Source organism: Dermacentor variabilis, chromosome 5 (assembly GCF_050947875.1).
Source record: "Dermacentor variabilis isolate Ectoservices chromosome 5, ASM5094787v1, whole genome shotgun sequence".
Classification (NCBI taxonomy): Eukaryota; Metazoa; Arthropoda; class Arachnida; order Ixodida; family Ixodidae; genus Dermacentor; species Dermacentor variabilis.
The window spans coordinates 23962977-23988924 of NC_134572.1; the positions used below are offsets into that span (position 1 = coordinate 23962977).

At 44.5% G+C, this 25948-nt stretch overlaps 1 protein-coding gene across 1 annotated transcript in view; it reads right to left on the minus strand.

Moving 5' to 3' along the window:
- Positions 1-23601: 23601 nt before the first annotated feature.
- The window catches only part of LOC142582356 (uncharacterized), a 261253-nt gene continuing 258906 nt past the window's right edge, over positions 23602-25948 (minus strand). The window contains exon 5 of the mRNA XM_075691976.1: positions 23602-24092. Coding sequence (XP_075548091.1) covers positions 24004-24092 — 89 coding nt within the window. The 3' untranslated portion in view covers positions 23602-24003. The remainder of the gene's footprint in view (positions 24093-25948) is intronic.

Here is a 25948-nt window from a genome sequence, read left to right on the forward strand (position 1 = left end):
TAACACATTCTGGAAACACATTCCATTAAGTATGTAAATGGGAGTAGCTATAGATGAAACATCTTCCTTCACCAGCACGAGGACTGTCCTCTGCTAGGGCAGCACATTTAAGCCACTCCCGATGACATTAATAGTTGCCCCAGTGCTGATTTCAGGCCGCAAATAAGTTCACATACTGTCAATGCATGTTCGTATATATTTCTGAAAACTCTACAAAGAGGATAGTATTCCCTCGGTTACTTCCCCACTTTGAGCACGTAGCGCGTTTGCTTGTACAGCAATCGCCGCAGTGTTCTTTCCTTTTCCCGTCTGCACTTCTCGTGAACAGAGACAGTGGCCTCAAGTTGAAAAGCTTCTTCTCAATAGACGGCTCCTATGTGACCCTAACCTTAGAACATTTCATGCGGCTTTATGCGTACACCGTACAATAGCAGGCAGAGGGCGGGTTGAGCAATACCCACCACTTCTTTGATGGATTGCTCATTTGATTTTGATACAAGTTATATGGGCGTTCTAGGCAAATATTTCCGCTTATATCGTAGCCCTCGGCGTCGCCGTGAGGTTCAGCACAAAGTCCAAGTGTGAAAAGGCTCCATCGTGCCCCACGCGCCATATCCTGTGGGTGCATGTAATCGTGCGAGGGTGTATAAATGAATAAAATAAATAAACAGGGGAAAGCAGTAGCTCAAGCGGTGTCTATACATGTTTGCCAAGCTTATTTTTCCTGGAAATATTTAATATACTGGATCTTGATAGTAATATTGGGAGTACAAGCTTCCGTATTATACAGTTCCCTTCTAACCTTATCTTCTTCCTTCGTTCACAATTTGGTTTGGTCAAACTTCCAGCTTACACACTCATTATGTTTTTATATATCGGAGTAGACATTCGGGGAAAAAAAAGCGTGCATCGTAACGAAGAGCATGTTTTTCTCTTCTTTATTCGTACAAAACAAACAAAAAAAGAAATGATTTAGCGTCTTGTATCACTCTGCGGTTCAGAGGTAGAGTCCTAATGAGCTTAATATGTCACGTAATTGCGCCGGCACCTACGCAGTTTTTTTGAGTATCCCGTTTTAACAAACCTGGAAACCAAATGAGCAGATTACGTAATCATTCGAGCTCTATGTATATTATTCTGCCCTTCCTAAGCGGCACTATTTGTAATGATCGGCACGTGAGATTAATAAAGAACGCAGTAACGGTCCAGATAATAAAGTCATCAAGCGCACATGCCTCCTGAATTTGAAGCTGCTAATTAAACATTCATATTGTTCAGAGGCTAATACAGTGGGACGAGTCGCGGCACTTAGATTGCACATGAGATTTCTTTCTTTAGCTCGCAGAAGCGTGCTTCTTTGGCACAAAAAGTGATCTAAATTCCCAAAGTAGTTCCCAAAGAAACAAAGAAAGATTCACGCAGGAACTCTTCTGGGAGTTGTGTAAGCATGCATAAGCACTGGCCACTTGCTCGTCTCCACGCAGCCCAGTGTCATTATCACTGTTATGAAACCTGATGCGACCAGCATAAACCCTTATCAACCCTCATTGGTCGTTATCAACTTTATCTAATATGATCCGGCCCTTATCAACTCTTATCGGTCCTTATCTACCTGGATGTCACGCGAATCTGTTGCAAAACCATCACTACAATTGTTGAGGGTGGTATGCAATGCATTATGGATGGTTGGTATCCTTGTTCTTTATTGGAACATATGCTGTTCTTCGTCTTGTATGGGTGATTTCAATTAATGTACACACTATTCGCTTCACTTTGCTGAGCGTTTGCGGCCTCTGCCTTACGTTGGTAGGAGTTATTGTATTTTTGCTTCTTTTGGGGGTTATGAGCCATTACATTCGTCTTACTGGACGGACGAATAAATTTCTCGTTGGGTAAAAAAAAAACATCAGGGGTGTTTTACGTGCCAGAACCACCATCTGATTGTGAGGCACGCCGTAATGCGGACTCCGGATTAATTTTGACCACCTGGATAGGCACAGGATTGGTTGAGCATTTAAAACCATGAGGGGCAAACGCATGAAACCCGAGCTTAGAACTTCTCCCCTTTTATGCACTTTTATAATCTGCTGCGAAGACTATTGACCTAAATCGGGGGACACATCATGGTATTCACGAAGTCTTAGATAAGCGTCCATTATTTGTAAACTAATAGCTGAGACCACTTGCTCTGCTCCCATTACCAATGACAAGTTGCTAAAGGCACACTAATGAGAAAAATAAATCGAGTTGTTTTGGCATATTAAACTCCAACAATAAAAAAGAAGTCTAGTCATGCCAGGAAAGCAGCCTTGGTAGACAAGGAAAGTTCCTGCACCAGCTCACCATGACGTCATCAATTTTCTCCGGTCCAGTTAATTTTCTTTAGTAAACACCGACTACATTGTATTCTAAAGAAGGCAAATACTGAACTTGACACGTCTCAGGAATATATAATGCCGTACAACGACCCAGATAAGACAAAACATTTTGGAATCTTCGACATCACACTGACGTACACACGCTGAGGTTGAGCCACGAAATTAAAGAAGTGCAACTTCGACGCTCATTTTCTGTTATAGTAATCAACCTATAGCCGCGAATTTAACGAAAGTGTTGGTCTGAATGAACACTTGGTCACTACAGATAACAAAACTGACAGCCGGGCCAGTTGGTCTTTCTTGATTAAATGAATTTAAGGAGAGGTTGATGCCTATGTGTCGCACCGGCTACTCCTCTCATCTTACATGGCAGTTATCGTCGGACGGTGGTATACAATTATAAAAGCGGACTAATAAACACAAGAACGTACCTTCACGTACTAAGTATCAGTACTGCAATATAAATGAACGTTCGTGCAACAGAAGAGTTCACATGGAATAAATAGTAAAAAAACCGACGTGTTCACACGCAACAGTTGAGTACACAGCACTAATGCTCACAGTACCAAGATGGCCACAAACAAGACGTTCGGCACTTGCTTATTAAGTGCCTCTTGAATACCGTGCTCGAAATACAACAAATACAAATGTTTCATGAACACGAAGACATAATGAACATGTAATTAGCGGTGCCTGTTAATAATCCCAATGCGAGCAATAACTGTTGTATGACTTAGTATTTTTGTGATATTTTTTTATTCCTCCAAGAATGCACTAATTCGTGCGCAGCGATGTTTTGAAAGAAACAGAGAGAAACGAAGAGCGAAAGGTAGGAAGATTAACCAAGGAGGTGCCCGATTGGCTACCCTACACTTAGGGAGGGGGAAAAGGGAAGAACAGATTAGAAGAGATAAGAAAAATAATATCCAGTCATGCACAGTCAGACGCAAAGGAATCTCCACTGTCACAAGCGTTTATAGAATCCAGTGTCCTTCAAGAAGTGCAGAAGGGCCTTTTGTGGCCTTTCGCATGCAAGAATGCATGAGCCATGGTCCAAGGATTTTTCCTTCTGGTAGCGCTCTATTATCTGGCAGTGTGAACTTCGCTTGTAAAGTACGTTGTTGAGTGTGAAAGGATGGGCACTGCGGCGTGCAATTTGTGCGGGTGCGATGAGATTCTACAACACCTTCTGCGATGTTTTGAAGTTTTTCTGTTGGCCATGGACCTAAATTCTTGCCTACGAATAGTGGACGTCTATCCAAGCCATGCAGTTATTCCGAAACGTTCTTGCGGGGAGCATCATGATTTTCACAATGTACAAGAAGGTGTTCTGTGTCTTCTTCAGCCTCTTCACATAACATTGTAGCATGTTAGTTTTTCTTATCCTATGCAGGAAATCTTTAGTGTAGGCAGTGCCTAGCCAAAGCCTATGAACTTTTGTTTCAGCAGATCGACTAATTTTAAACGAAATATTGAATTATATTCCAGGATCTATATTACATAATTGAGAGTTCTGCGCCTCATTTATGAATCAGGTTTCCTTGGATAATCTTCCGCATAGTTTGTTCGAAAGACATCGTGCATCACTCGCCATTGGAGGAAGTAGTCATTCATTTTCTTGATGTGCTCCATGTGGCATGTGATTAGCTGTTACATTTCGTACGATTTCACGGGGACTTAGAATCAACGTTATGTCGTGTTGTAAATCTTTCGCCATGGCGTATGTCTTCTGTATTTCGTATGTCAATGTGCTGTTTGCTTTTCTTAAGCTGATTTCATTTAAGCACAGTAATGAGGCTTGCGAGTCACTCAGAATTACCCAGCGAAGTGGTTCTAACTGCTGACTTATGTGACGTAAAGCAGAAAGTATTCGGTAAGGTTATTCCGTTGTGGACGCTGTAAATTGGCAAAGCTTATAAGCTCTTTCCGCTTGGTATGCGGGTATATAAAATTTGGAGGGCGCTTAAGCTTCGCCTTTATGTGTAGTACACGATAGATTTCAAAGATCCCTGACTGCTTGTCACTTTCCCTGCAACAGTAGCTTTCTTGCGGATGCGCGGAGCCGAGCGTGATGGCGTTGTTGCAAAGAACCGAGTGGGCCGCGCCGCCAGGAAAAGGGATTTGTATTTGGGTTTCCGCGTAACAGAATTATGTGTTCTGGTATATTATAATTAAACGCCAACGCTATCATGTCGGTATGCTGTAGTTAGCTCGTACTTTACGATTTTGTTGACGTATTTTACTTTCCGGAACTCAGTTGTTCAGTAACGCATCCGCGCCACGTGGAGGGCCTGCGTGGTTGTGGTTCGGAATGATTTTTTATCTAGGGACGCCCGACGCCGACATCGATTACTACGCGACACGGGACCCTTAACGACATTGCGTTAAAACGCAGATGTAGAGCTTTGTTTTCAGCATGATGCATCGGCATAGACATGAATGCGATCCACATACCTAGTGCAAAGATGTGATAAAGTTAGTTCCTTTATGTCCTTAAGTCATGGCTTCCACATTTGTGGACGCGACCAATTTTCGCCATTTCTGTCCAGCTGTAGTAAGGATTAGAGCACAAACATTAGGCCTAGAGTAAATTGAACATTCTGCTAAACTAAATTACTTACATTTTACTTCTGACCGATATGTATCTACAGAGTAACCGCGTTGGGGAAGTCACTACCACGATTTACGCGACGTTTCGCGCAGAATATGTCGGCAGCGACCTCGAAATATTTTTTTCGCCTTCTTTTGGGAAATGCTTGCGACCAATACATAACTTGTGCATGTAATTCGAGCTAGTGATTCAATCTTGTTCATGAAGAAATGCAGCATGGCTAACTTTACAATATTCAAACATTCAGTTACTCGGTAATTATGATGACTCATCATAAAATACACAGAGAGTCTATCTACCACTTTAATTTGCTTTCAGTGGAGTCTCAAGCGCCCTGGCATAAAATTATCGATGTTTCCCACTTGTATCCACAATAGACCATAATTCGTCACTGAATGGGCTATCGCAACTACGGGCATATCACATTTGCAACCTGCTCTAGGAATTGAAGTGGCTATTTCTGAAATTGCAAGTCGTCATGGGGGATGAGTTAAGCAAGTAGGCCAGTATTCGTAAGCGGGCAGTAAGTTCTTGCGCCACAGTATATCTTCATGAATGCGTGCAGTGGTTCTATCCTCACGATCTTGGATGATTAGCGTGTTGTGTTGCCAGACGGAAAAATTGACCACTAGTTTCCGTAAATCGTAGTGAATGAAACGTTGGTTGGCGGGGCTTAGCACTTACCAAAGCACCGGCAGATGCACGCGGAACGCCAAGACATTTGCGAAGGATTCTGGCCACCAATCGTCGAATAGTTTCCTCTAAGTTACAGGATATTACATGTAGCACAGGAGCAGAGTATGCTATTCTTTTTGTAATGATCTGCAAGTGAATGCGTAGTAAGGAAGAGGTTGAGCTATCCCACCTCGTTCTAGCAAATGGTCTTGATTCAGTTTTGAATTCTCTTGTTCAGTGCAAGAAACAACGCAGACAGCAGAGGTGCCCACACGGACAACGCTGACTCACAATTAAATATTTATCGAATACGGCAGAAACGCGAATGTGAATGCACATGCGCAACAGAAACCGAGATAACACAGAAGGAGAAAACACAAACAGCGACGCAATATGTTTACCGCTGCGTACTTTTGAAACATTCGATTTCCTTATCGGTTAACGATTTTAACCGCTGGCTGATGTACCTCGTAATGTTTTAGCTAATGTGATAAGTGTCTAGGATTATTCTTTTGTTCACGTCGCTGTGTCTGTCTAAGATCGTCGTGTTATTTAACAGTGGCTGGCGCTGATATTACGAAAAGCATGCTACTAGGTTTAAATATCGGTCGTTATTTTCGAATTTTCTCTGGTGCTTACATATAGGAATTGCCGAAGGATAGAGGGAACTGTCCCTCTGTCCACTGTTTAATAACATGGCGGTCTTAGACACAGAGGCAAGAACAAAAGCATAGGGACTAATCCCAAGAGCAAAAACAGTACGAAGTGCATCAGACAGCCGTTTCTCTTCTCAATTGATAAGGAAATCGAATTCTTCGAAAACACGTGTACGCGGTAGATTACCTTCCGTGCTTCCTACTTTTGTGTTATCTCAGTTTCTGTAGAGCATGCGTTTTCGCGTTCGCGTTTACGTCACTTTAAATAAATGTTTAGTTGTGAGTCAGCACTTTCCGTGGGTGTTTCTCTGCCTTCCGTGTTGTTGACAAAGTCAATTCAAAGATGAACGCTTTGTCAGTCGAAACTAACGTAGAGAAAAAGCGACATAAAAGTAAAGACAGAACGGCAATAATCTGGTATTTTGATTAACAGTCCCTGTAAAGCCTTGGCTGGTTTTATTGTGGGCACTGACATTATTAGTTCCATGTGTGAAGTTCTACTTGTGCAAATTATTCTTTATCGAAAGGTAACGTGACAACTTTCTAACGGCACTGACATGTTTTGTGTTTTGATACGACGTTAGTATTTTACATTGATTTAATATCAAGATAACTTTCCCGCGTTAAATATTTTTTAAGCGCTTTGCTTTGAATCGAGCTACTTCAGCAACAGTAGATACCACTCATGCTGGTCACACGTGGTGCGTGAACTTTGTATTGCGCATGATAAATAATACTTGCAACTCTAAGGCAACTCCTTGCTGGTAGTTTGAGTTTGTTTTTATTTGGGTGAATGTGCAATGCCATAAATATATTTTTTCTACGTACGTTGTTCTTACGTTTATCACTTTTTTAAAGCTACGGTAATGGGATAGCGCGCTCCTTAGTAGGCAAACTTGCCGTATTGTTGCAGGTAATAAACAACAAACATCGACTTGCGAGTATAAATATGACTTATTTTAACAATCACTCAAGCAAGTGACGTTGGAGGAGACGTATCGCGTCGCAGTTGAAGGGTAAACAATATGGAGTCGATTATGTGGCGCCACAACGCTGCGACAGTGATGTCATTAGATATACCTGCACGAAGCGCACAGGAATAGCTCAGTGGCTGTGGCGTTGCCGCGCTGGGCTCGAGGTCGTGGGTTCGAAGCGGCAGCCGCATTTCGATGGGGGAAAATGCAGAAAATGCTCGTGTGATTAGGGTTAGGTCCAGGTTAAAGAAACCCAGGTGGTCAAAATTAATCCGGAGTATTCCGCTACCTACCTCCACCACCACTCCACTAGGGCGTACCTCACAATCATCCTGTCATTCTGGCACATAAAAACCCAGAATTATTTTGCCCTTTCGCTCAGGCAATGAGCCTGTTGTCCAGAACGGTAAGCACAAATTTAGGCAGTAGAAAATAGCCATATTCCGGATTTCATATTCTCTCATTCCGATTCGCGTGCATTTTGATAAAACATGCGAGTAAAGTGTAAGCTTAGGTGAGTTTTATGTTGCTCATTATGCCAGCCACGCACAAGAGACAGCGACAAACAAAAAAGAGATAGAAGATAGCATTTTAACGTAAGAGAAGCAGAGCAGTCGACCGTATGAATTGTTTTCTCTGGCCTGCTACTCTGTATAGGGGAAAGGAAGAAGGTAAAGGAACACAAAGTTGTAGTGGGTGACGATAATTGTGTACATTCAACTACGTACACGTGGAATCGAAAGAAGAGAACATTTGTCCTGTGGGCATTTTTTTTCTATTTGTCGCCGTCGAACTTGAAGTGGCATCACAATGCATGATAAGTAATAATGCAAAGAGTCTTTCTGGGATATTGTGCAGGATTAAACATTTGATATCCATCTGGAACTTTCACTTCAAGCTTTTCGATTTATCATGAGCATGCATTCTGGACAAGTCTCATGAAGCACAGCAGCCAAGGCGTCAGACCAAATATGCGGCACTCGCAAAATACATGTCGTCATATATTCATGAAAGAGTAGGGAATATGATGCGCCAGTTGTGTATACGTGTGAAGTCAACCATAACTATCTCTACTAACACTTCAAGCACTTCTATATTTACGTTCCCCCAAAATTCTGCTAGCCTAGGTCAGCGCGGTTGTTAGATCTTGTTAGAAGCGCTTCCTGTACAGAGAGTGCGATGATTCACACACACACACACACACACACACAAACAAACACACACACACACACACACACACACACACACACACACACACACACACACACACACACACACACACACACACACACACACACACACACACACACACACAACCGCGCGCGCACACACACACGCACACGCACGCACACACGCACACACGCGCACACGCACACACACACACGCACAGAGAGAGAGAGAAAGAGAGAGAGGAGCAAGACTTTATTTGAAGGAAGGCAGAGAGGTCGGCCATAGCTAGCGCGCTCTAGCTTGCTACTGTGCACGTAAAGGGACGTAAATGTGTGATGCAGCATGATGATTACATAGAAAAGCGATGCACAACTGTGAACTGTATTTCAGCATGCTGATGACCAAGGAAGTCCAGAAATGTCATTCGGAAATGTCACCCGGTTCCCGGATTTGGAATTGATCAGCTTATTTGAAACTTTGCTAAAAGGCTAATCGAAGAAGCTGGTGTGTGGGCATCTCCTGTGTGAGCACCACAGTTGCCGAGATAAAGCTCAATCCTTTAGGTATTCCCTTTGCCTGCCTGCGTGTTCGCGGTCGAAATTCAAGCTGCAGTGCACGGAACAGGACAAAATGGAGGAGTACAGGTCTCGTGCTGCTTGGTTCTTCCTCCCATGCCGATCTATCCGCCACTAACGACGTCGTGGCGAAACTTTATTGGCCACTAACTTCGCCCGCAGCTGGCGGTCTTCCCGAGAAGAGCACCTTTTACCGTTGTGGTAACTTTATCTAGCGGCTGTTGGCTTGTCTCGTGAGACCGTGCAGTTATTTCTCCTCGTAGTTCCAGACAAAGTCACGTTGAACAAGCAATGCCCATGGTAAAAGGCGGCTTTTATGCTTGTTTTACGTCGGTCAATGACCAACCTTAAGTTTAGTCGTACCCTATTTTGCCTTTCTTTTGTGCAGAAGAGTCGGAATAAGCCTAGACGGTGCAGTAAGAGAAGCTTACGGTACGCACAGTCCGCGACAAAAGTTTATAAGACGCAGGTTTAATGACAAATGTGAACTGCTGATTTGTTACGGCAAGCCGCTTACATATGAATTAATCACTGTGTATGACGCAATGGCACCGAAACCTTTAATTTGAGGCTATGTGCCCAAATCTGGCTAACCTCATTGCATGTCACCTTTAGCTCTTTCTCTCTCTCTCTCTCTCTCTCTCTCTCTATATATATATATATATATATATATATATATATATATATATATATATATATATATATATATATATATGTGTGTGTATGTATGTATGTATGTATGTATGTATGTATGTATGGACGTATGCATGTATGTATGTATGCCCAGGTTCCACAAAAATTGGGCTTCTTCGTTATCCTGTGCGCGTAAACTCTTGTGGTCAATGGTAGGCTTACGTGTCCAAGTATATTACGTGCCCCAGCGAGAGACGGCACCGACGGTGATAACCCCCTGTAGTCCCCAATGAAATGGAATAGGCCCGTCACTTCGAACGTTATATTACGTTCACACCTGCGTAGGCATCTAGTGCTTACTTGGAGTGCCGCAGGCCAGTTGCGCTGGAACCCTGAAAGAAAGACAATTTTATCTTTCGATCTAAAGTATGCGAGAGCATGAAGAAAAGGCGATTTCTCCACACTCAGGTGTACGTGGCCATCTACGCACCTAGCGTTCGATGACCTCACCTGCAGCCCAATTGCGTCATTTATTATCAGTGCGCCATTTCGCGGCTCATGTACTTCGGTGCGCTTTTACAAGGCGCGCAGGTGGTTTCACACCGTTGCAATAATTATAACTTGCCCCATAATTGCACGCGATATATCTTATTAGCTTCGAAAAAATAAGGGGGCCATATGAGTGCACTCAGTTCCGCTGCTATGTGTAGACCGTGCACAGGTGCAAACATGTTATTCCTTACCTCTGCACGGTGACCCATTTTCGCAGGATTCACTTTATCTATGCTGTTTTTTACACGCTTATGCCGTCCGCCGCGAAATTACACTGTTCTCCCCTGTACAGACTATGCCACTAAATGAGTGCAGCGATGTAAAAGCTGGCGCTTCTGTAAGTGTTACATACGACAAGGAGATTGCCAAGATTTTCAGACATACAAGCCGTTTCTTACTTTACGGAACCAACCAACACAAATGGCTACAGCTTAATTCGTGTTCACTGTGCTACACGTGATTATATGCTGTGATCGTGTGCGGTGATCATGACTGGCTCTGATTGTGCCCTATATATTTTCGAATTCTACTTTCCCCGACCCTGTTCCTTAATGTATTGGTTAGCAAACCGGAATTTTCTTTCTGACTAATCTATGTTCGTTTCTCATTTCTTTCATCTCTCTATCTCTCTTTCTCTCTGGATTTTTTCGGGAACTGCTAATTATCCCTGAATATTTACCAGTGTGCAGCTGCTGGTCTAATAATAAGTGCCTTTCAGCGCAGACAACAGAACGGTGCCAGGTAATTAAGCCTATATCAGCTGTGAATTTTTCAGAAGTACAAAGCTTTCCGAGACATGCTATACCCATTCTTTTATATTGTTCTCCACCTTGGTCCATCTCAGTTGTCTTTCTTTCCCTTTTGAGACGGAGCCGGGCATACTCTTGCTTTTGCTCTATCGCATCATGTAAAAGAGCCTTTCCTCTTTGGCTTTGTCCTGCATTAAGCTTTGTGTTTCGCCACGCAGCTTTTGTTATTGCAGAGAAGACAGATTATCAGGGCGAGTGTCACGATCTCGCAACGCGCACGGCCGATCGTGAACGCGTTCGTTGTCAGCAGGGTGCCTAGAAGGTTAAAAAAAACAAAGAAAAATAAAGTTCGAAATAACCAGAAATGCAACTCTGAAAAACATTTTTGGTTTTGCCGAAGTACAAGCTTACATCAAAACGCACTCATATAACATTTGGTAGGAACTTGGTAGGTAGGCAGGAAACACCCTACGGACATTATATATATATATATATATATATATATATATATATATATATATATATATATATATATATATATATATATATATATATATATATTGTGTGTGTGTGTGCGTGTGTGTGTCTACCTGAACATATTGTAGAAACCTCGCATGCAGAAACCCAACTGCCTTTAGCTATCGTTTTGCTCACGATAGCTTTAGCTAACGAAATTCAGCTGTGGCTGGCAGAACACCAGTGGGGACATAGCAAGAAAAAACTATCAGGAACCTCTCCATGCGAGAACGCACGTAGTGGTCCTGCATGTCCTCGCGCGTTATTGTTGTATAAATCTAGTAGAGCGCTCTTGCTGGTCGTGAAAATTGAGGCTGTACGGCCGTTTCTGCTTTCAAGGGTTAGACTCACGTAGAAAGCACGAGATGAGAACGTGGTGAACCGTGTCTTATTTGTCGTCGCCACGCTATTGCTTTGTTTTTTTCACCGTGCTGTACTAGTGTGCGTGTGTATATGCATTGGTTCTGTTTCTTCGAACTTTGTTTTTTGGGTTTTATTATTTCTCTCCCACCACGGTATTAGACATAACTAAGTTGGACTCAGTTCTGATCGCTTTTCTTGAAGTTCATCTAGCATCTCGATCTGCATAGCACACCAAATGTACTCTGCCCGACTTTCATCGAGCGAGCGGGGACTGGTTTCTTTCGCAAAACGAAGAATTGAAATTCAGGTGGGAATGTGACCGTCCAATTTGTGTGCCTCGGCCATTCCGTTCCGATGAGCGCAGACTCAATTTCCGTTCCCTACGCGAGTTATGAACCCGGGGTTCTCGATGCTCCCCTTATTCCGTCTCTCATGGAAACGTGCCCACGTAATGGCTGCCACTATGCTGTGGAAGAAGAAAGAAAGAAAGAATTCGAATGTGCGGCACCCACTGGAACATCAGTCATACGAGCCTAGAGGGACACGCGGTATGCGGATGGAAAATGCGATGCATAGCAGCTTGAAAAGCGTGACCTGAATTGTGACTGAGCGCAAAGGTTGAATCAGTTGCGTCGCACGAGAGCGAATGGCCTGGACCTCTGTTTGCGCGCAGGTCTACCTGGTATTTGTGATATGTGCACCTATACAGTAGTATATATGCATATATAAGTTCGGTTTTCATAATAAACAAGCTCAACCTTTCTGTACCGAATGCAACCTTTATTTCAAAGCTAGCAGTGCTAACAGATTTTTTGTATTGATTAAAAGATTTGTGCTGCATGCATAACTCGGTACAAGAAAGTTCGCAAGTATAGATGTTCGCATGCGAGTCAGGAGTTTGTGTTCAAAGCACAGACAAAGAGATTTGGTTATTCAGGTTGCCATCGAAGAAAGAAAAAAACTAGAACACTGACCCCACAATTTATGTCGAGGGCGTCAGTTTGGTATGTGATATATAAGTGCGTGTGTTCTCATAGACTTAGTCGGTGAACCTGTTCTCTATTGTAAGAAAGTCTTTTTCCGTGGTTCCGCATCAGAGGAACTAAGACCTACAGGCAACATTGCGAAATCTGCTCGGCCATTGATATTGTGGGTGGCTTGAAGTATATGTAATGGAAAAACTGCATTCGCGAGCTCCTTTGTTACACCCTAAGGCATTTCAAAGAGGGCACCCGAGCGTTTTGCGAGATGCGCTGACGGGAAAAACATGAAGTGATGAAGCAGAAAACAAACAAATATATGGGTGACCACTGAGGGGCTATCGGTCGGGCATCCTTTGTGGTGTGTGATCATTGTTCACGTTGCGAAAGACTTCTTTCTTTTTTTTCCTTTTCTTTTCTTGCGCGTAGAAACGTTTCTTTGGGAGCTTTCGTTCCGAAAAGAAGAGAAAGAGGCATTTTACAGAATACAGTTTGAGAACTTCTTGGACACGAAGCGCTCACGGTTGGCTTCAGACGAGTTGCTTCATCGCCTGGCGCGGAAACAGCGCGAGCGATGAATTCAGACATGCAAGAATTCAGGCACGTTGTCACTTTCATAGTTCTTTTCTGTTTCGCTCAGATACGCCACAGCCCACCCACGAAAATGTCTATAACATACATACTCGCAGTTTCGAAAGTAGGTTACGCAAGTATACGAACACATCTTCTGAGCTAAGGTCAACTTTTCAACTCGGAATTGTAAGAGAATTGAAAGCTGCGAGGAAATACGACGCTCTCTCTGGCGGTTAAGTACGGTTAAGTTTTTAGCATACTTCTTTTCAGTGCCTTAACCGTCAAATGAGCTGGACAAGTTGCAGGCTGCTACTTTCCGTCTGGCCGGTGCTTTCACTCTGTGGTTTTTGACGTACTTATATTTAAGTGCGCTTTTATAGCAGCAGCTCCAAATGACAGAGCATTTCTAGGAGGCACGAGTCAGCGGAAGAGTCTTCTTTGCTCGTCGAAACCTCCGCCGGCGTGTGCACAAGCGGCATCATGACGTATTCTCGAAACTCGGAGTGCTTCTGCCTCAGCTTCACTGCTGTCTGAGGGTCAAGCTCGTCTAGCGTCTTGCCGGCTTTTCGAGAGACGAATTCGTACATTTGGGAAGTCGTGATGAACACATCTGGTATTCGAACAACTTGACAGAGTGCACTACCGCTATACCATTTTATACACAGATAGCTCTGTTGACATAGAGAAGGGAGCTCTTACAGTTGCTTGTGTGATCACGGTTCTCAAGGTTTATTGTGCCACCAGACCTGATAACGTTGTATCCTCCGCGGCATGTAAAGGCGCCCGCTTTAAAGCAGTACTCTGGAAACTGAAGTCCTACAAGTCACAACCGCTTGTTCTGTTTTCAGGGAGCATGGCTGTGACTTCGACTTCGACGATCGACCTATAGGTCTGACGCTGGCGTTAAAGCATTGGATTCTTACTGGCTATGCTACGCCTATTCACCGACGACCGTATCGAGTTTCTGCGTCGGAACTCCGAGTAATTCAAAGTGAAGTGAACAAAATGCTAGATAAAAAAACATCATTGAGCCTTCTTCGAGTCCCTCGGCGTCACCTGTGGTGTTGGTTTAGAAGAAGGACGCCACGTGGCGCTTCTGTGTAGACTACCGTCATCTGAACAACATTACTAAGAAGGACGTCTACCCGCTCCCACGTATAGACGACGCCCTTGACTGCCTCCACAGTTCCAGCTATTTCTCTTCTATTGATCTTTGTTCCGAATACGAACAGATTGTTGTTGACGATATGGACAGAGAAAAAACCGCGTTCGTCATACCTGCTGGCCTATAGCAATTTAAAGTAAAGCCATTTGGATTATGCAATGCCCCTGCCACCTTTGAGCGTATGATGAACTCCTTGCTCCAAGGTTTCAAATGGTCCACATGCCTCTGCTACCTCGACGACGTCATCGCCTTCTCGCCCACGTTCGACACTCACCTTGAGCGTCTAACAGCTATACTTGATGTATTTCGAAAGGCGAAGCTGCAACTTAACTCGTCTAAATGTCGTTTCGGCCGCCGCCAAATTACTGTTCTGGGCCACCTCGTCGATGCTTCCGGAGTGCAGCCTGACCCCGACAAAACTCGCGCTGTCCGAGACTTTCCGGTTCCGAAGACAGCCGCAGACGTTCGAAGTTTTGTCGGGCTATGCTCGTACTTGCATCGTTTTGTTTAAGATTTTGCGGCAAATGCTAGACCCCTCGCTAATCTTTTGAAGAAAGGCGTACAATTCTCGTGGGGTACTGCAGAAGCCGCCGCCTTATCTCGTCTCGTCCCACTTCTCATCTCACCACCCATTCTCGCCCACCTCGACTCTGATGCCCCTACAGAATTGCGTACAGATGCCAGTGGTCATGGCGTAGGTGCCGTCTTAGCCCAGCGTCAGCGTGGCCAGGATCGCGTTATTGCTTATGTGAGCCGCCTTCTCACACTATAGGAGGGCAACTATTCCATTACGGAACGAGAATGCCTTGCTGTAGTCTGGGCGGTTGCGAAGTTCCGTCCTTACATCTACGGTCGCCCTTTTTCCGTAGTCACTGACCATCATGCTCTTTGCTGGCTCTCATCCCTAAAAGATCCTACAGGCCGGCTTGGTCGATGGGCTTTGAGGCTACAAGAATTTTCATATTCCGTGGTGTACACGTTCGGCCGCCTGTACCATGACGCTGACAGCTTGTCAAGCTACCCTGTTGACGACTCTGACTCCTCCAATATTGCCAGTGCTGCTTGCATATTCTCTATATCACAGTGCTTCATTTCGCCGATGAGCAACGTTGTGACGCCTACATCAGAGCACTCATCGACCGTTTTGAACACTCTCCGGCCGATGCTACTTTATGCCTCTTCGCGCTCCGCGACGGTACTCTGTACGGTCGTAACCTTCATCCGGATGGCTCTGAGTTCCTGCTAGTAATACCTAAACACCTCTGCTGAACCATTCTAGAAGAGCTTCATGACAAACCAATTGCAGGACACCTCGGCGTATCTCAAACCTATGATCACGTACGTCGCCGTTTTTTTTCTGGCTGGGCCCGTTCCGTACGACGTTACGTCGCCGCTTGTGAACTTTACCAACGACACAAGAAGCCTTCCCAGCTGCCCGCTGGTTTCCTGCAGCCGCTCGACATACATGCTGAGCCCTTCTGTCGTGTCGGCTTAGACCTCCTCGGCCCATTTTCGGAATCTACATCAGAAAATAAGCGGGTTGCAGTCGCGGCGGACCACACGACCTGCTACGCCGTAACCCGCGCTCTTCCGACCAGTTGCACAAGGGATGTTGTGGACCTCCTCCTACATGATATCATTTTGATGCATGGTGCTCCGCGTCAATTACTAACAGACCATGCCCGTGCGTTTCTGGCCAAAGTCATTGACGAGATCATGCGTGCCTGCTCAATACAGCATAAATTTACCATCTCCTATCAACCTCAAACGAACGACCTCACTGAGCGTTTGAACCACAACCTTACAGACATCCAAATACGTTTCAGGCGACCACCGTGACTGGGACCTGGCTCTACCTTATATCACCTTTGCGTACAACTCTTCCCGTCTCGTAACTGCTGGCTTTTCCCCATTTTACCTCTCGTATGGCCGCGAACCGACGCTACCACTGGACACTGTGCTTACGTCCGCAACAGCTTCAACTAGCGATTATGCCCGTGACGCAATCGCCCATGCTGACCATGCTCGCCAACTTGCGCGCGCTCGTCTACAAGTGTCTCAAGACAAACAGAAGCAACGCTACGCCTTCCGTCACCGTGACGTCCATTTTGTGCCCAGCACCCTCGTGTTGCTTTGGTCACCATCGCGTAAAGTTGGCCTTTCAGAAAAACTGCTTTCCTGTTACAGAGGCCCATATCGCGTGCTCCGCCAAGTGACCGATGTCACCTATGAAATCGTTCTAGCCACGCCTACTACGTCCTCCGCTGTGACAACCAGTGACATTGTCCACGTCGCCCGACGCAAACCCTACAACTCTCCACGTGCCTTGGATATTTAACAGCACCGTGACGGAGCTATTGCTGCTGGGGGGGGGGGGGGTAGTATTACGATATCATCAAGAGATGCTCGAGAGACGAGCCGCCGCGAGAATGACGATAAAGTGGGTCTGTGGCTTTGGCGCGGGCGAGTGTCGGCCTGGCTGTCTGGCTCCAGTTTAAATAGCCAGTAAACAGACTCTTTCGTGAGCGTCTTTCCACATGTAACAATATAATGACGTGGGTTGCTTCTTGACAAGTGAATTTAGTATATGATACAGTCATAAGTGGTTCAAACACGATAATTGGCCCACGTGGCGCCCGGCACTTTTTGTACCATTGGCGAGCACTGGGGGATCGCTGGGAGGCCAGAATGCGTCGCAAAGGCCCACTCTTTCACCATAGGCCACAATGCATCCGTTCGATGTCCGCCGCGCGCAACAGTGGCGCAAAATAGCGCCGGCCGCCAGGCGGGCCAATTAATTCATTTGTATCGCTGAGCACTACATATGCTGTTAAATAATTACGAAACATCGCTTCTGCTATCGTTTTTGAGTCGCTACATATCAGCAGGCAACGAAGTCTCTGATAATTTAGGCCAACGACGCAGGTCTCTCAGGACGCAAAAACAGGCATGACGCAAGAAATATTGAGCAGCTTCCGTTCCTTGCCTTCTCCACCACATGAACACTGTGTGAATAAGGGTCTTCAAAGAACTGAAACTGTCTCCTCTTATCGCATCTGCACCGGGTCAGTACAAATGCCAGCAGGGTGGTGCAAGACAGAAATTAGTGCGATATCGCCATGCGCACACTAAGTTTACAGTGAAATCGATCATTATTTGATAGAGTGTCCTGAATTTGACACAAAACGTAAAGTGCTAATAGATAGACTAAAGCTCAAGCTGGCCCCACACAGAAGAGTGACATTTTTTTCCGCGAGAATACTGCGGACATTCAGGAAACAAGTGTCCTGGTTCCTCCTAACGTTTATCCGTTATACAGACCTAAAGTGTAAATGGCTAGCATTGTCGTCCGGTGTGGCATTGACAGCGCACAGCCTGTTGCGCCCCGGTTCAAGTCATCCTAGTAATTAGTAATTGTTCCCTTGTTTTACCAGACGTTCTTGTGTTGCTAGATGTTGTTTCATGGCTTCTAGACCCTACATCATTCCATAAGTGGCACTCGGGCGGTGTAATTGCCGCCAGCTTTTGCAAGGCTAGGTCCACCTACAGCAAGCAACAACCCTCCTCCTCCTCCAGCTAACAACTTTTTTTCTCTTTTTTTGCTACGAGTGAGGAAACACGGTTTTTAGGAACTTGTTTTCTAAGGATCCATCAGTCGTCTAGCCAGGTGGTCTCTCTCGGCGATAATCTTACCGCAGTGGCATAGTGGGTATGGCGTAGCGCTGCTAAGCGCGACCACTCGTGGACGGTTCCCGGCTGCGGCGGCTGCATTGCGACAAGGAAATGTTCGTATACCATGCTTTGGGTGCACGTTAAAAAACCCCAGGTCGTCAGAATTCAAACGTAGTCCAACATTTTGGTGTCCCTCATAACCCAGTGTTAGTTTATGAACGTTAAACCCCACAATTTTTTTAAACTCTTCGCGATAGTGTGTCGGCGGCTTTGTGCGAGTCAATGACAAAGGGCAAACTGAATAAAATTGACAAGAATCACTCCAAAATATGAAAATTGGTGTCAACGGCAAAGTTGGATTTCACCACGCACCCTGGTAAATCTACGGGCCAACTGAAACGTTCAAATAGGAGCCGAGAGAGGTAGTGATGAACACCTCCCGTATGATTTTGACGAGTAAGTCTACGGAGATATTCATGGATACACAAACGCTCGTATTCGCATGACTCATGCATTTCCATAACACCTGTATTTTACAGAAAGAACTTGTGTAATCTCTTGCTATGGGGTCAGCAAAAGACTATTGAAGCGCTATTCACACGGGGTGAGCTTCGTACGCGGTTGAGCCTGTGGTATTGCCACTACGGCTGTCTCTGCGATTTACGATCTAATGAGAATGTGTAAAAACGCCAAGCATAGAATATGACGAATAAACAATTCACACGCTCTTTCAGTACTAAGTATGGGCACCAGGCATGGGACACAACTGATGGCAGCATTTTAAACACGTAAACTTAATGTTGTGGATGAAATGGCAGTAAAAGATTGGCTAAAAGTGATTTTCTAACTGTCCTGCACGCGGCAGCGCTACAGACACGTTGGTGCACAGTGGCGCTTAAGTAGGCTGATGGAAGGGGCATGAATTCCTGCGCCGCGGCACCGTAACGGACGTCACTCAAATATATAGGCTCGCCGTTGGCGCCATTCCGTCGGTCGATGGCGCCTGGCTTACCACCTGTCACTTTTCCGGCCATCATACGCAAGTGTTCCGTATCACGATCGCCTTTATTTATTTAGTTATTTATTTATTTATTTATTTATTTATTCAAAATACCTTACAGGACCGAAGAATGGGCATTGGGTAAGGGAAAAAAATGTTATACAGTATAAAGATCAAACAATTATACAAAATTATACAATTATACAATGCTTTATTAATAATAATACAACGAAGAGTCAAGTTTACACAAAACTCTAAAATTCTAAGATAACAAAAAAAGCACACAAGAAGCAACGCAGACAAAAACCTTTCTTTTTACCGTAAGAAATGAATGTTTATGTCCTGACGGAATTTTTCTTTGTTAGCTTCAGCGACCAGGACCAAGGTCGTTCCACAAGCGGATGAACGTGGAAGCGCAAATGAGTTAAAATCATCTGTTTTGCCGTAGATGCGCGTGAAAGAAATATGATTATGCAATCTTCGTGAGGTGAATGGAGAAACTTGCAATGCTATTGGTGATGGCCTCGGTCCGTGCACGTACTTGTGAAACAGCAATATACGTGCTACATCTCGACGAGTGTTCAAAGAAGGAATTGATAGATTGTCTTTAATTTGTGTTATACTTTCGTTACAGTTGTAATTTTGTGAAATGAATCCAGCGGCTCTATTCTGAACTGATTCTAGCCCAGTGGTTAAATAAATATATTGGGGGGACCATATTGAAGAAGCAAATTTAATGTTAGGGCGAACAAATGTAAGATAGGCTAATTTGTGGACATTTGTCGGCGTCTTGCAGAGCTTCCGGCGTAAATATCCCCAGGATCAGGAGGCATTTCCGCAGATGCTGTTGATATGTGTAGTCCAGGAATAGTTTGTTGTCAGGGTTACGCCTAGGTATTTGAAAGAAGTAACTACAGGCACAGAATTGTTATTAATATAGTTTGAGAAGTCGGAAAGGAAATGTTTGCGAGTGAAAGACATTACATTACAATTATCTGGATTAAGCGACATTAGCCATGTGCTACATCAACTGCTAATAAGGTCAAGATCATTTGGAATTTTTACGTGCTCATCAGTACTAGCAATTTCTTGGTAAATTATCCAGTCGTCAGCAAAGATCCGCACATGAGAAGAAATGTTATTCGGTAAGTCGTTACTATATATCAGCAAAAGTAGTGGACCGAGGACACTGCCCTGTGGCACACCGGAGGAAACGTAAGAGAGCGGGGAGGAAAAATTATTGACTACGGTGAACTGCTGCCGATTGGTAAGAAAGTTCCGAATCCAAGATAGCGTTAGTGAATCTAAGGACAACGAAGACAGTTTAGAAATTAGTCGGCAGTGAGCTACGCGATCAAAGGCTTTCAAAAATCTAAAAACATGCAGTCTGTTTACAGTTTTTTTTTTTGTCCAGATTCAAATGTAATTCCGTCGTGAACTCAAATAGTTGCGTGTCGCACGATAAACCGAACCTAAATCCATGTTGGGCTATCGAACATTATCTTGCATGTAGTGTTAAAAACAAGCAGCACTGCAAACGTTGCAAGGGACGCGAACCACCTCGCAGTTGAATTAAAATAAATTAAATTCTAGGGTTTTTCTTGCCGAAACTATGACATGATTATGAGGCGCGCTGTAGTGGGAAACTCTAGGTTAATTATGCCGAACCGGGGTGCCCGACCAGGGGCCCAGTGCACGGTACGTGGACGTCTTTGCAGTTCGCCCCCATCGAAATGCCTCCGCGGCCGGGATTCAATCCCGCAACCACGGGCTTAGCAGCGCAACACCAAAGCCAGTACGGCCCCCACCCCAACGGATGATAGTTGAATTAAATTGCTCATGGAACACTTTCGTACTAAGATTACTTGGGGCGGTAAACATCCATGAGGATCGGAATGTCTAGATAGCGCATATTTTTTTTTAATGCACACGAGCTTCGCTGGCACAGCACAAAGCAGCGTGGGTTATTTCTACATCGTCTACATTTTGTTATTCGCTTGCCTTACAATAATTCTGTTTCTATATAGAGCGGCGTAGTTAAACAAAATATTGACTGAGAGATGAGTAATCTTATGCAATTTTCAGCAAATAAGACATTACCGGAAATCAACGATAATATTGACATCAGCTATACAACTAAATGCGGTACACAAAACTGTGCAACTTGCAATCTCCGCTAATGTTTGTATAGCGTACAAGATGCGACGTTAATGTCATGCTACGGTTATGCTTATGCAGTGCACCGTTCCCAAGCTTTGGAGAAAAAAATATGGGCACATATTGACGTATTTTCCTACATCTAGATGATTCTTGCACAGCAACAGTCGTCATAGGTAAATTGTTGACATCCCAAATGGTGTTTTTTCTCTGTAATGTTATAAAACTATTGAATAATGTCGTGTGGGGAATGAAGCTGCTCCTCATTGTGGTAAATTGAATATCAGATAATTTGTTAGCATTCCGAGGATGTACATGGAAAACGGGAAGAGCGCTTGAAAGCAGGGGCCGTATCATGAAACGATTTTTTTCATTTTCTATCATTTTTGTCCTTATTCATTGGCTCGGTTTGCGCGCTTGCCTTATAGCTGGTATCTGCCACTCGTTGCGATTGGTGATAGGAATAGAATAGCTGGAAAAGAATCCTTACTTAATGTGGTGTGAGAAGGACGCAGTTCAGACAAATTCACTAAATTACTGTTCTTGCCATCCATCCTTTGAGTCACCATACTGCAAGCGGCACACAGACAAAATCTAATAGATGACCCATTCATGGTAAAGAATAATGTTGACATCATAGCCTTTTTGCGTGAGTCCCAATCGATAGGATGCTTGTTTTCAATAGATGTTGTCGAACTTTTTTATTCTATTCCGCAAAAAGAATTTTTAGCTGCCGTCCTGAGCTGCATTGAGATGAACGGGCAGGTATCCTTTCAGAATACTGCAGGGATTTCCGTGGATAACTTCATGGCACTCTTGGAGTTTTATTTGTGCTATACAGCTGTGTGTTTTCAAGGCCACTTTTATGTGCAAAAGAATGGAATTTGTATTGGCTCGTGAGTGGCTCCGGTACTTTGCAACATTTTCCTTGCGGGCATCGACAGAGCGCTATCGAAGGTGTTTGACGGAGGCAAAGTGCTCAAGGTTTTTAGGTATGTTGACAATTTTTAAATTTTACTGACGGAACAATCTCCCGTAACTTACTCGCATACTGTGCAGGGCATTTTAACGGATTTTAAACAGCAAGGAAAAGGCTTAGATTTTACTTTCGAACTAGCCAAGGATAACAGCTTGCAGTTTTTAGATCTCGACATAACCCTTACTGAAGAAGGCTCCTGCTGGATGTACCGACCCCGTGCCCGCAAGGAGGTGTTGCCGTATGAGTCTACACACTCCAAGACTGTTAAACGAGCAATTGCCACTATGTGCCTCGAATCCGCGCTGAAAAAATCGTGCTGTCATAAGGCACAAACAAGCTTTGACGACCAGATTTTGAAGTTGAGGAAGGCTGGCTTTCCTTGCTTGGTTTTAAGCGCAGTTTCGAAGGTGTTATTGAAAAAAAACTGAAAAAAGAAAGAAAAAGAAGTGAAGAAGGTAAAACAGTCGAAAAGAAAGCAAAAGCGGGGGTGATACCATATTCTCATAAAGTGGCGCATAATCTGAAACACGTCGCCGTGAAATACAAAATTCCTGTGGTTTTTCCGCGCCGCAAAAACTTGCTACATTGTGCCGCCTGATTGGTCTGGATGACCCTAAAAAAGTAGGGTGTTCTATTAAACATACAAACCCTTTTCTTAAGTGTGAAGAAGGGGTAGTATACCACTGAAGTGTGGAAAAGAGTATATTGGCCAAACTGGCCGATGTATTAACGAACGCTTGCGGGAGCATAAGCTTTCATTGAAAAATGGATATGGTTCAAATTTGCCGCTTCATTGCAAGGCCTGCGGGAATGAGGATGAACAAGTATGTAAAGCAAGGCTTCATGATACGACAATCATGTATAAAAGTAAAGATTCTGTTGCGCATGAATTGTTGGAGGCCAACGAGATTAAAAAAAGAGGAGACAACTGTGTCAGTACCCCGTCGTTGAATATATACACGAATGAAAGCATGTTTTTTAGATAAGTTTTAGATTAAGCGTGATTCCCTTCATATAGATCTTCAGTGTTCTCGCACGTGCGCATTCACATATTCAGTGTCCCTCTTTTTTCGTTCCCCTCTCTTCATGGGTATATAATCAGCCACATGTGATTTCAATAAACAGTTGCAAGTAGTGCCTTGTCCTGTCTGTATTTCTTCTTGTGTGCCGTCCCTATTGGCGCTTGATCTATTGAAAACTTTACATAGCTGGCAGAAGAAGGGAACATGAAAGAATTTGCTTCGGTGCGAAACGTTCTCAGCGCAAGCGGCAGTAATCGAAAAACTTCGAAGCAATGTAATAAGAGTGTAGAAAATTTGTGCAGACTGCTACTAATTTTGTATCTCCACACTTCGTGCCAGCGTATTTACATGAATTCATGGGCCAGCAAGAACAATTAAAAAGAAGCGGAGAGAAGAAGTGCTTTAAACTCCACTGATAAAAACACCCTCAATGACTAAAACCCTAATGACTAAAAGAAATTATGCAGTAATTTAGTTATCTTATTGCCGAGTACAGCAGCCTTGATGTCGTTCGAGCTATAACAATCCTGTGACCGTAGGAAAGCAAACAAGACCACCTCAAATCATTTCGTTTCTTAGCACCGCAGTTATTTCTCTCACTACTCAGCGAGCTGTGAACACGTATGCGAGCGTGAGCAATTGAGCACAGGTATGAACAAAAAGCTTCCGGGGACGTCGAGGCAGCGGCGACCCTGCAAAACGGAAAGGAAAACAAGAATTAAGGGTGCCAACTGTACGGAACAGAGTCACGTAACAATGTAAGACACGCACGCGTTCCGGGCGGGGACTGTCTCGACAGACCCCCGGACGGCTCGCGGTGTCAGTCTCGCAACTTTGATTTAAAAGGACGGCGTTCGAAAAAGAGCCGCCTGCTCCAGATTTCGGTTCGTGTCCCGAGGGCACGCTGCCAGTTTCTCACGCTTGTTTCGACAGCGCTAGTGGAAAGCGATGGCGTGCAGGAATCTGATCATTTGTACGCCAACTGAATCACGTCGCTCGCGTGTATGCGGTGCGAGGATTAGCAGTGATGCGAAGCAAACAACGGGATGTAGCGTGTTAACAAGCTGACTACACGCACTTCTCCTCCCGCGTCCCCACTTCTACCGCAGGCTCAAATATGCTGATGCGGTAGTATCGACAGATGATTTCAAGGCTGCTTCGTCGCCGGTAGGAGTCAATATCCTATCTTAATCCCAGTGCTCACGCTTATTTCTACACTGCCTTGTTCATTCAGTGTAAAATTCATACTGCGACTTAATTGTCCCGTAGTTTGATTTCAGAATTTCATGAAACTAAATTATATCTTCACAAATCAGCCGTGGTAGCTTTACAGCAGATTTTTCATGCTTCTGGGTTTGAACTGACACTGGGTTTTCGTTTGTAATTCCTATTTCACATTGGCAAATAATAAGATTGGTGATAACATGTCCATCGCCACGAGTGACCAAAGTTTGCTTTTTCGGAAAATGATAGCGTAAACGATTTTGCAGGATGCGTGCCTTGGTTAGCACAAAGTTGCGGGCTGGATTCCCGTCGGTGGCCGCTGCGTTCTCAGAACGGTGGAAAACAGAAAATCACTCGTGTCCTGAAGCGTCTGTGTGAGCTACACAGCCGGAGACAGTAAAAAAAATATTCTGAATACTAAGACGCCTCTCATAACTATAGTTGTGCTGCTTCTGGAACTAAAATACCAGGAAATGTTTATATAACAGCGGCATTCAATCTTTCGTAAGCAGAGACTCGGTGACTGACTGCATAAGTTGACCAGGATTGAAGTGTGGACTTGCTAGTTTGAAATCAGGGTCGGTAAAGCAGCTCTAAAGACATGGATGCGCGGAAGACCTAAGGTTCAGATCAGTGTGTGCGCTGTGTGCGTGCGTGTGTGTGTTTGCGTGCGTGTGCGTGTGTGTGTGTGTGTGTGTGTGTGTGTGTGTGTGTGTGTGTGTGTGTGTGTGTGTGTGTGTGTGTGTGTGTGTGTGTGTGTGTGTGTGTGTGTGTGTGTGTGCGTGTGCGTGTGCGTGTGTGTGTGTGTGCGTGTGTGATGTTCGCACTTCTGATAAATGAAAAGCGTCTGGGGTGATGGGACTACCAATGGGAGCAAAGATTGCAAGAGGATATATGAAAGGTCAAAATGATGTCCGACGGCCTGTGCAGAAGTAAAGAATGGAATAGGACACTGTAACGTGAGACTTAAGTGACCGCATAAAAAATGACTCAATCAGGCGCCTCGTCAGCTCGAGACCCCAAACCCGGCAAACCGGAGCTCGCTCTGTACAAGTGGAAGTGCCTCAATAAGCCTCGAGATTGAGTCCGATTCCGAGGAAGCTGCACAACACAGGCGGCACCGACGCAGTTTTTTCCTGCGCTGGTTAGCTTCTTTTGTCTGCTCGGCTTCGACGGTGGCGAGTTCTGGGGCGACTTATTTCGCTTCTATATACACAGAGATCAATGACAAGGCACTGAACAAATGCGGCCCGTCCCGCCTTCTTCGTGCGGCGGCATGAGCTGGCCGGAAATTAAGTAAGCGAGACTGCTCATCTCCGCACGA